The sequence below is a fragment of the Macaca mulatta genome, chromosome 2 (assembly GCF_049350105.2).
Source record: "Macaca mulatta isolate MMU2019108-1 chromosome 2, T2T-MMU8v2.0, whole genome shotgun sequence".
Lineage (NCBI taxonomy): Eukaryota > Metazoa > Chordata > Mammalia > Primates > Cercopithecidae > Macaca > Macaca mulatta.
In genome coordinates, this window is record NC_133407.1 from 114680720 (window position 1) to 114693148 (window position 12429).

General features: G+C 41.1%; 1 protein-coding gene across 2 annotated transcripts in view; it reads left to right on the plus strand.

Moving 5' to 3' along the window:
- Positions 1–12429, plus strand: part of DOCK3 (dedicator of cytokinesis 3) — a 698449-nt gene that overhangs the window by 523917 nt on the left and 162103 nt on the right. For both annotated transcript variants that reach the window (XM_077992951.1, XM_015130827.3), the window contains exons 15-19: positions 4170–4294; positions 5815–5977; positions 6520–6626; positions 7199–7370; positions 8367–8464. In XM_077992951.1, the coding sequence (XP_077849077.1) occupies positions 4170–4294; positions 5815–5977; positions 6520–6626; positions 7199–7370; positions 8367–8464 (665 nt within the window). The remainder of the gene's footprint in view (positions 1–4169; positions 4295–5814; positions 5978–6519; positions 6627–7198; positions 7371–8366; positions 8465–12429) is intronic.

The window sequence follows — 12429 nt, forward strand, 5'->3', positions numbered from 1 at the left end:
AACACCTGCCAGAGACATGTGTAGCCAACAAAACCTAAAATATTTACTATTTAGTCTTTTACAGAAAACGTTTGTCAACTCCCGTAAACTTAAGTGCCCAGTTTTCTGAGTGCAGCTGTATCAACAGATCCTGTGAGACTGTGAAAGGCACAGATATTTTATTCCAAAACCCTCTTATAAGAAAAAACTCAAATCATTCCACTTCATTCAAGAAACTCTATTGGATGTCACCCAGGCACTAAGCACTCAATGTAAGGCATTACTGATGCTGTAAGATGCCCTGCCAACCTTAGGAAGCAGAAGGCACTTAACAACGGGAGTCAGGGCTGCCCAAAGTCCTTCCTAAAAGAGAGACCCATCATCAGGGCTACCCTCAGAAATACCTACTCCTACTTCTTGTAAAGACTCACCCTCTCAGCACTCCTCCATGCTGCCTAAGAGTTGCCCAGTCCCCCACCCCTACCCAAACTCCATCAGTGTCCTCCCAGCAGACCTTCATGTTCTGGTTTCCTAGTGTTAAACAATGAAGAACATCAGAATCACTTGGTGATTTTTTTAAAAATATATGTACACAAGACCCACTGGAATTTCAAGGTGTGCATGCTAGAAATCTGTTTTCAACAAGTTCCCCAGGTGGTTCGAATGCAATCATCCAGGCACTGGTATGCAAACTAACCTCCAAAACCACTGCTCCATCTTTCTCTTTCTCATCTTCATTGTAATGTGCCTGCCCTCATGCCTGTCTCTCCTGGCAATACTTCCTGGCAGTTAGTGCCAAAGTCTACAGGAGCCTCTTGGAAACAGAGCCTTAACCCAAAGGCATGATCCCACTGGTAGGTTTTGTGAACGTGTAACATGCAATAGGGACAGCTGAAGAGTGGGGGAACCATAGAAGGCTATCTGTAAGATAGGCAGGCAGGGGTCTGGGTCATTAGATCCCTGGAGCTTTTCACATTTGCTTCCGCTTATGTTTTCTTCTAGTTCCAAGAGAATTAGTGGAGAGCTTGATTGAAATGATCCCCCAGAGAGATTTTGACAAGAAGCCTCTCCCTCCCAGCAACGTTCATTTTCACAAATTGTCGCTCTTGAAATTGAAACCATAATTGCATAATTACAACCCATAAGCCCAATAGCCTAATACCTAACCTGGCTGAGAATAGTTCTAGTCTAGACAGGTCTGTTCTCCAAATAAAGAGCAGCTAAAGACCTGATGAAAATAAACTGCTTCAGTCTGTAACTCAGAGGGTAAAATTACTTGTATTGATAAATTTTCTCAGCTAGTTGATCACCAAGGGCATTCTGTTTTTTTAAAAAATGAAAACTACAGGAATATGTAGCTTAATCCTTCCATTTTGAACCTGGCATTTTACCTTAAAATGCTCTGCCCAGAAACTGAGCATATCTCTGTATGGTCAACACAGATCAAATTCTGTCATTAACAATCTCCAAGAAACTAATTTTATTTATCTATTTATTTATTTTTATTTTATTTTATTTTTTTAAGAGACAGTGTCTCACTGTCTCACCCAGGCTGAAGTACACTGGCATGATTATAGCTCACTGCAGCCTCAAACTCCTGGGCTCAAGCAATCCTCCCTCCTCAGCCTCCTGAGTAGCTAGGACTACAGGTGTGCACTACCATGTTTAGCTAATTTAAAAAAAAAAAATTTTTTTTTGAAGAGCCTCACTATGTTGCCCAGGCTAGTCTGGAACTCTTAGCCTCAAACTATCTCCCCACTTCAGCCTCCTTATAATCCATAGCAGGGATTACAGGTATGAGCCACCATGCTCAGCCCCTAGTTTTATATTAGTAATCTATATAATATATAACTAGGAAAAGTTTGAAAATGTTTCATTTGAAGGATATGTTTATTGATTAACCTGTGTATAGAGCCACAGAAACTAAAAATGTTTGTACAACCTACAATAATGTTGCTGGTAGCCAACAGGTAATTAATTGCTTTTAAAAGCCTCATAGATTATTTTGAGAATAACTTCCAGAGAGTTCAAACCAGGGTAGTATTTAAACCAAGCAGCTATTCTTTAGATTAAGCATTAAAATTTTCTAGACTGTTTGACTCAGAAAAGGATAAAAATTAAAATTTTAGAATAAATAATTTTAAAATTCTAGATTATTCACTTTGTGCTAAATCAGTCTACAAATTTACTTAAATTCCATAGGAAAACTAATGTACAATTAAAAGACTTTTATAAGAAGCCTGTTTCAATTGTTAAAAATTCTAGGTATAACTATGATTTATCCCACTATAATAGCAATAACCTGACTTTAAAGGGAAAGTTTAAATGAAGAAAAATAGCAATAAGCCATAGTAAAGTTCTCAGTTAAGTTTGGATTTTACTTTCAGGACTGACTTTATTCAGCCTCTGTCCTGACAGTAACAGACTGATGAATTTGAGCTTCCTTTCTCGTTCTACCTGTCTTCCCCACCCAAACCTACCGTGTACTCCTGGGTGCTTTAAATAGTGTACCAAGAGGGCCCAAGCAGCAATGTCCAAAAGGAAGCAGATTAAGATTCTAGACTCATCAGAATTTAAAGCAGAGGCACTTCCCAATCCAAGGGTCTGTGCAGATGTGGTCCTCCAGACTATCCCACATATGCAACAGTGGCATTTTGGTATGATTTTCAAAACACATTTTCTTTTTCCTTCATGGTAACCTCAAGGTTGCTTGTTTGGGAAAGAAGATGGCTTTCACACATTAGGGAAAGTTCTTAGGGCTTCTGAGGGATAATTAATTACTTGTCATGAAATTTTCTTCCCCACTTTAGCTACAGTATTTTGAGAACCTTCATTATGCCACCAAATAACCATGATTGCAAGATTGCATACCTGTGATAGGAAAATGACCTGAATAATGGAAGGGCTAGTCACGAAGACCCTGAAATCCTCAAATATGTGCCAGTCCTGGTCTATTCCTGTTTCCTGCGTGACAGAAACTCAGATGCTTCCATTATTAGAGAGGTAGTCAGTGCAAAAAAGAGAGCATTGTCATTTATGTCTGACCAAACCAGAAAGTCCACTTGCTAACCAAAAACAAACCCTGCTTCTATCATTGTGATTCCAGGTAGTAACATATTTAAATGTACCAGTTTTTCTAAGAACTGAAGTAGAAAAAAATATCTGATTTCCGAATTGGCATGTTTTGCAAGTTGTTTCATTACCTCTCATTTGGTTTCTTCAGGCTGTTAACACATCTTCACTTTGGTCTTACCCATTTTCCTTTGCCATTTTTTCCCTTTGAAGTTTGTTGCCCCCACAGCTTTTACTATTTTTTTCATATGAATAAAACTGGTTATGTTAAAGGTTTAGGAACTTAGAGCAACCTAAGTACACTCTTATACATGAACAGGCAATGCTGTCTCCCCTCAACTCATCACCCTAAAAAGGAAGATATAACTTGGGTCATTTTAGACTTGAAGTTTGAGCTTCTCCTCCCCAGTCTTGAACAACAGAGATGGGCAAATTGGGCTGGAGTCAGAGCACAGGGAAGCAAAAAAGCACAACACATTGTTGCCTCATTGCCTTACTGCCTATGCTTCTGGAAAGTGATCTCCCAGTGCACTTGCAAACAAAAAGAAGAAAAAGTGACAGGTAGTCCAGTGACCTCTACCTGTCACTCCAGCAGGCAATGGGATTTGGAACAAAGCCTCCAGGAGGAAGGAAAAGTAATATATCCTCTAGTCAGAATGGATGTGGATTGCAAAAAGAAAGCATATAAAAAGTATAAATCTATAAAAGAGAAACCCTTCTTGAGGGAAAAGAAGAGGGATTCGTAGTTAAAACATAGGCATGTTAAAATGTTATTCCTGTTGATTCTAGAATCTTCCCACTTTGGGAGGCTTACATTACAGCCATTCTCCTGGAAGGGAGAAACACTGAGCAGTCTGAGTATCTACAATCTGAAAGATTCTCCACCCTTGACAAGATGTAGTGAACATCTTTAGAATTCAGACTTAGAGGACACATGACTAACCAACCTGGGTGCTGCTGCACTGATACTGGTAGAATGTCCATCATTATTAACCAAGCTTGGAATGCCCTGAGCAGCCACCAAGCCCCAGAAGATCCAAATGCTAGCCTAGTTCTCTGTGAAAATGGGGCAGTATGGCTTGTGGAGTCATAAGGATGTGGCATTTCTTTCCCCACAGGTGATATCCGCAATGACCTGTACCTAACCCTGGAGAAGGGGGATTTCGAGAGAGGAGGAAAGAGTGTACAAAAGAATATTGAAGTGACCATGTATGTGCTTTATGCAGATGGAGAAATCTTGAAGGTAAGGCTTGCCAGTCAGTCATTTGGGTTGGAGGATAATCCTATAATAATTCTCTGTGGACTTTATCCAGAGGCCCATTCTCTTCAAACAGGATTAAAATCACCCCATCAACCTTTTTCTCTGCCTTTTTCTTTCTTGAAGAAAACCCTAAAGTGTGCTTTGATAATGACTTCCAGTATTGTACAGCAATTGTGGAAATTTATCCTAGTGTCTGACCTGAATCCCTCTTGCTCCATTTTAGACCTATTCCCTCTAGTTCTGTCCTACATGTTGCCTCTCCTGCCATTCCACCTAGCATAGAGCTGCCTACTTTTGGTAACTGTTATTAGGTCCCATTCTGCCTTTTTATTCCTTGAGCTAATACAGAAAGTTATATTTACACTTTGGTCAAGGGTGGAACTTAGACAATCACTTCCTGGTACCAACTTACAGGACAAAGAACAGCAGACTCAGGCCCTGGAAGATTAATTAAAGCCAACGTAGTACAAGTGTCCTTGTACTACATTGTCTTCACTGAAAGTGAAGACTTGGAGTGCTATTTTTCTGTTGCATGTGAGTTTTTTCTTCAGTCATGTCATGGTAAAGTCTGCAGTGAATAACAAGGCATCATTTGCAGCCCGCTTGGTAGAAGACAAATCGGTGTTGAACAAACCTTGCTTCTGTGTGTTGGCAGCAGCCCTGTGAGATAGAACAGGAATGATCATTCCCATTTGACAGAGAAAAAAGGTAAAATTAGTCAAAATCATTTCCCAAATCAAGACAGAAATAAAGGAGAATGTTGAAATAGTAGTAGAAACAATGCTTTGTGTGTCATTTTAAAAACTTAACTCAAGAACCTAAGCCTGTTCACTGTTTGCATGGAGTGTGCCAGTGGCAGGAGAATGGTCAGCTGATCACATCACCCCTGTGTGGACAGGGACCTACTCTGGATTATGAGGCCCAAAGCTTCCTGTCGTCCAGACAAGGGCATGGGCAGTACTGAGACTGCATCTTCATGGCAATATTTGGGAGATGGGTTAAGTTAAATCTGGCCTAACTTGGTTATATCTAAAGAAAGTCAGCCAAGGGTGACCTAAAATGCCAGTCCAATGTGGAACTGAGGACAATTAGAAAACAGACTCTCTCCACTTTGTAATTTAATTTTTTTTCTGATCTGGTAAAATGTTACAAAAAGTTGACTTTTCTCATGCAGCTTGTTGTTTCTCTTCTTAGTGAGGATGAAGAGCCTACCTTAGTGATTTAGATGTACCACCCTGCTTCCCTGTGTTTTTGAGGAGTACATGTGGTTACTTTCACCCCAAAGAAAACAAGCAGCATTGTGACTGCTGATTTCATATACCATCTACATAACTGTTTCCAAAAGTATTGAATTTAAAGCAAATGCATTTTCTTATCTCATAGATTTTGATTAGAGCAAAAATGAGACCTTTAGACAAGAGAAAGAAAAGTGTCCTAGTGACACAGAAATCCAGACATTTCCTACCAGGAAGATGACATCTTATTTTGTTTCTTTCTTCCAGGATTGCATCAGCTTGGGTTCAGGAGAGCCAAATAGGAGTTCCTACCACTCCTTTGTCCTCTACCACAGTAATAGTCCTCGCTGGGGAGAAATTATCAAATTGCCTATCCCCATTGACCGGTTCCGGGGCTCCCACCTGCGCTTCGAGTTCAGACATTGTTCCAGTGAGTTAGACTTCCCCCGCCACACACACACATTCCCTTGAGAATATAAATATAACTCTCTCCTTTCTGGAACAGAATTAAGTGGATTCGTATTATTTGGGCAAGAAAATGAGGAGTTAGGAATAAATAGATACTCAGAGATGGGTTGTCACCAGAGGCTGTTCTTGGGACTGTAAAAGCAGTGATGCAAAACCACAAAGTCTGTGTTGGCCCTTCCTAGTGTCTGACCTAGTGTCTGAAATTATTATCCATTGTCATTCTCCTTTGCATATTCCTTTGTACCATTATTAAACTCCTTATTAAAGAGACCCTGGTTCATCAAGACCAGCAATTTAGTTTCTTTTTGGGTCTAGGTAGCCTATATGCCTTAAGTATGAATGGAAACTCATTTCAGTACATTTCTCATCGTTCCTGCAGTCAGGTTGCCACCTAGTTAATGAAAGAGGTGAGGAACAAAAGCATAGGTGATAAGCACAAGGAGAATTTCCATGAGGAAGCAGAGTGGAAGGCAAAAAACAACTAATACTTGGCTCTGATTGCAGCAAAGGACAAAGGGGAAAAGAAACTCTTTGGCTTTGCATTCTCACCCCTGATGCGTGATGATGGCACCACCCTCTCAGATGATATTCACGAGCTTTATGTGTACAAGGTATGAAGCCTAGCTGCCTTTCATCCCCACCCCTCACCTGCCCTGAGGCCGCTCTCACATATGGTTCTCAGTTAGGTGGTTTTCACTGGGCAGGCCAGAAGACCCAGGGAAGTGCACTGATGGGTGACAATGGGACATCTTTGATCAGGCTTCTGTCTTCTAAGTGCAGTGGCCTTCCTCCCACAAGTAATCCCAACAGGTTCTTTGTTTTCTGCTTCTCACTTCACTGGATGGAAATCCATTACCAACCCCTCATTGCCATTGTGGTCTTGTTTAGTACATTCTTAGACCTGCTACTTGAGATCATGGTACTGTTAGCTGCCACAGCATAGCTGCCACCCAAGGTTACTTGCACATCAGGTGGCAACCACATGCCCCACTATACTCTGTTTAAAAGGCACATGAGCTGTTCTAGGGAGTTTCTGAACAGAAAGTACTCTTCCAAGATGACCTGAGGCTCAGTGTTCAGCCTTAGGAAGATGAGAGCAAATATCAGCCCAGAAATTCCTAGGATCTGGTTTTTGCATGTTGCATGGCTCAGGGGACATTTTTTTCTCCATTTTTGCCTACAGTGTGATGAGAATAGCACGTTTAATAACCATGCTCTGTACCTGGGCCTGCCTTGCTGCAAAGAGGACTACAATGGCTGCCCTAATATCCCGTCTAGCCTCATCTTCCAGCGCAGCACCAAAGAGTCTTTCTTCATCTCCACTCAGCTCTCCTCTACCAAACTCACCCAGAATGGTAGGTGATAGTGCCTGCACGGTAGTGCCCTCTACCCTCCTCCATTGTTCACTCCACATTACTAGTGCATGTGAAGGGAGACAGAAATTATTCCTTCTTGATGCCATAATAATGAGCTTCTTTTCTTTTGAAGTTGAAGGAATCACTCAGCAATAGCAGCCTACAAGGTTTTCCATGGTTTTAGTAGCTCCACAATACATCCGGAGTTCACAGATGAGTCTTTGGCCTTGATCTCAGTCTGCGGTGATGCTTGCAGCTAGTTCTGTTCCTCTAGATTTCACCTGTCCTTGACTGGGAGAGTCTGGGCCTTGCTTGACCTTACAATAGCCAGGGTTTGGCCATGTGCAGTGACTCATGCCTGTAATCCCAGCACTTTGGGAGGCTGAGGCGGGCAGATCACTTGAGGTCAGGAGTTCGAGACCAGCCTGGTCAACATGGTGAAACACCATCTCTGCTAAAAATACGAAAATTACCTGGACATGATGGCGCATGCCTGTAATCCCAGCTACTCAGGAGGCTGAGGCAGGAGAATTACTTGAATTCAGGAGGCAGAGGTTGCAGTGAGCTGAGATCGCGCAACCGCACTCCAGCCTGGAAAACAGAGTGAGACTCTGTCTTAAAAAAAAAAAAAAAAAAAAAAAAAGACGCCGGGCACGGTGGCTCAAGCCTGTAATCCCAGCACTTTGGGAGGCCGAGACGGGCGGATCACGAGGTCAGGAGATCGAGACCATCCTGGCTAACACGGTGAAACCCCGTCTCTACTAAAAAATACAAAAAGCTAGCCAGGCGAGGTGGCGGGCGCCTGTAGTCCCAGCTACTCGGGAGGCTGAGGCAGGAGAATGGTGTAAACCCAGGAGGCAGAGCTTACAGTGAGCTGAGATCCGGCCACTGCACTCCAGCCCAGGCAACAGAGTGAGACTCCGTCTCAAAAAAAAAAAAAAAAAAAAAAAGACAAAAAATAGCCAGGGTTCATCCTCTTTTGGGCTTGCTTTCTAGTGGACCTCCTAGCTCTGCTGAAGTGGAAGGCCTTCCCCGACCGGATCATGGATGTACTAGGGCGGCTGCGGCATGTCAGTGGGGAGGAAATTGTTAAGGTATGTCTTCCACATAATTTAAACATACTGCATGAGGAAGAATCTGGGCAGAAGACCTTACTTTGTCATGATTTTTGCCAATAACCCTCTGAGACTGTTTCATCAGATTGTTGTTTTTTGTTGTTGTTGTTGTTGTTGTTGTTAGCTTCCTTTTCCTCCTTTGGAATACTTTTGATTTTATTTTTAACTTACAAATAATAATTGTTTATCTGTATGGGATACAATATGATGTTTTGACAATGCAGAATATATGTTCACAATGCAGAATGACCACAACTTTCCCTCAGCCTTTGGTATTCCTCGTTGCACTTCCTACTTCTATATATTTTTTATATTCCACATATAAGTGTCATAGTGTGGTCTTTCTGTGCCTGACTTAATTTCACGTAGCTTAATGTCCTCCAGTTCTATCCATGTTGTCTCAAATGACAGGATCTCTCCCGTTTTAAGGCTGAATAGCATTCCACTGTGTTTTTATGCCATGTTTTCTTTTTTTATTTTATAATTTCAGCTTTTATTTTAGATTTAATGGGTACTTGTGCAGGTCTGTTACATAAATATATTACATGATGCTGAGGTTTGAGATACGAATGATGCGATCACTAACGTACTGAGCATAGTACCCAGCCGTTAGTTTTTCAACCCTTGCCGCCATCCCGCCCCACTCTAGTAGTCCCCAGTGTCTGCTGTTACCATTTTTATGTCCATGAGTACCTAATGTTTAGCTCCCAGTTACAAGTGAGAACATGCAGTATTTGGTTTTCTGTTCCTGCTAGTTTCCGTAGAATAATGGCCTCTAGTTGCATACATATTGCTGCAAAGGACATGGTTTTCTTCTTTTTTATCTGCATGGTATTCCGTGGCATACATGTGCCACATTGTCCTTTTTTTTTTTTTTTTTTTTTTTGAGACAGAGTCTCACTCTGTCGCCAGGCTGGAGTGCAGTGGCACAATCTTGGCTCACTGCAACCTCTGCCTCCCAGGTTCAAGCAATTCTCTTGCCTCAGCCTCCAGAGTAGCTAGGACTACAGGCACGTGCCACCACGCCCAGCTAATTTCTGTATTTTTAGTAGAGATGGAGTTTCACCATGTTGGCCAGGATGGTCTCCATCCCTTGACCTTGTGATCTGCCCACCTTGGCTCCCAAAGTGCTGGGATTACAGGCGTGAGCCACCATGCCCAACCTGTGTACCACATTTTCTTTATCCAATTCACTGCTGATGGACACCTAGATTGATTCCATGTCTTATGATATTGTGAATAATACCACAATGAACATTCAAGTGCATGGGTCTTTTTGGTAGGATGATTTTTTCTTCTTATGGATATATACACAGTAATAAGATTGCTGGGTCGAATGGTAGTTCTGAGTTTTTTTTTTTTTTTAGTAAATCTCCAAACTGCTTCCCACAGGAGCTAAACTAATTTACAATCCCACCAAGAAGGTATAAGAGTTCCCTTTTCTCTGCAGCTTCAACAGCATCTGTTATTTTTTTACCTTTTTTTTCTTTTTTTTTTTTTTTTTTTTTGAGACGGAGTCTTGCTCTGTTGCTCAGGCTGGAGTGCAGTGGCATGATCTCAGGTCATTGCAACCTCTGCCTCTTGGGTTCAACTGATTCTCCTACCTCAGCCTCCCAGGTAGCTGGGATTACAGGTGTGTGCTACCATGCCTGGCTAATTTTCATATTTTTAGTAGAGACAGGGTTTCGCCATGTTGGCCAGGCTGATCTCAAACTCCTGACCTCAAGTGATCCGCCTGCCTCAGCCTCTCAAAGTGCTGGGATTATAGAAGTGAGTCACCATGCCCCGGCTTTTTGACATTTTAATAGTCACTCTGACTGGTGTGAGATAGTATCTCATTGTGGTTTTAATTTGCATTTCCCTGATGAATAATGATGGTGAACATTTTTTCATACATTTGTTGGCTGTTTGTATATCTTCTTTTGAGAAATGTCTATTCATGTCCTTTGTCCCAGTTTTTGATGGGATTATTTGTGGTTTTTTGCTGATCTGTTTGAGCTCCTTGTAGATTCTGGATACTAGCCCTTTGTTGGATGCATGGTTTGCAAATATTTTCTCACACTCTGAGGGTTGTCTGTTTACTCTGTTGGTATTTCTTTTGCTGCTAGCATCATTTATTGAATACGGAGTTATATCCTTATTGTTATTTTTGTTGATTTTGTCAAAGATCAGATGGCTGTAGGTAGGCTATTTTATTTTGAGGCTCTCTGTTGTGTTCCATTGGTCTGTGTGTCTGTTTTTGTACCAGTATGATGCATTTTTGGTACTGTAGCCTGGTAGTGTAGTTTGAAATTGGGTGATGTGATGCCGACAGCTTTGTTCTTTTTGCCTGGGATTGCTTTGGCTATTTGGGCTCTTTTTCAGTTCCGTATTAATTTTAGAATAGTTTCTTCTAATTCTGTGAAAGATGATGTTGGTAGTTTGATAGGAATAGTGTTGAATCTATAGATTGCTTTGGGCAGTATGGCCATTTTAATAATGTCGATTCTTCCAACCCATGAGCACAGGATGTTTTTCCATTTGTTTGTGTCATTTATTTTTTCTTTCAGCAGTATTATTTATTTATTTGTTTGTTTGTTTGTTTGTTTTGAGATGGAGTCTCGCTCTTGTTGCCCAGGCTGGAGTGCAATGGCGCAATCTTGGCTCACTGCAACCTCTGCCTCCCGGATTCAAGTGATTCTCCTGCCTCAGCCTCCCTAGTAGCTGGGATTATAGGCATGTGCCACCACGCCTTGCTAATTTTTTTTTTGTATTTTTAGTAGAGATGAGGTTTCACCATGTTAGTCAGGCTGGTCTTGAACTCCTGACCTCAAGTGATCCTCCCATCTTGGTCTCCCAAAGTGCTGGGATTACAGGCCTGAGCCACCGCACCTGTCCTCTTTCAGCAGTATTCTGTAGTTATGCTTGTAGAAGTCTTTCACCACTTCAGTTAGATGTATTCCTAGGTATTTTGTGTGTATGGCTACTGTAAATGCAATTGCATTCTTGATTTGGCTCTCAGCTTGAATGTTGTTGGTATAGAGAAAAGCTACTGGCTTTTGTTAACATATACCACATTTTCTTTATCCATTCATCTGCTGATGAACACCTAGGTTGTTTCCATATCTTAGCCATTATGAATAATTTTGCAGTGAACATGGAAGTGCAGACATCTCCCATGTTCTGAAGATGTCCACGACATCTTCAGCCTACTGATTTCAATTTCTTTGGACATATACCCAGTAGTGGGATTGCTGGCTTATATGGTAATACTATTTTTAGTTTTCTGAGAAACCTCTATACTGTTTTCCATAATGGCTGTATTAATTTACATTCCCAGCAACAATGCATAAGAATTCCTTTTTGTCCACATGCTCACCAACACTTGTTATGTTTTATCTGTTGGTAATAGCTCTCCCAACTGGGATGAGGTGACATCTCATTGTGGTTTTGATTTGCATTTCCCTGATGATTAGTGATGATGAGCATTTTTTCATATATCTGTTGGCCATTTGCGTATCTTCTTTTGAGAAATGTCTACTCAGGTCCTTTTTCCCATCTTTTTGATTGGGTTGTTTCCTTGCTAGTGAGTTGTTTGAGTTCTTTATACATTTTGGATATTAGTTCCTTATCAGAGATACATGGTTTGGAAATATTTTCTTCCAATCCATGAGTTGTCTGTTTTTTTGTATCAGTTTTTGTTGCCTTTGCTTTGGGGGTCATACTCAAGAAATCATACTTTGGGATTTTTTTGTTAGCTTCTGTTTTTAAAGGTATATAGCATATCATTTTATTAACTTTTAAAAACTATATTTAAGCCTGATATCTTTCTGGCTCTACTCTCCTAATTTTAAGAACTCCAAATACTGCTCATTGACTTGTACCTGCTGATTTTGTCTAGTCTCTCACTTGGAGTCCATAATACCTTCCTTTCTTACCCCTACATTAACTGTACCTTTGTGACA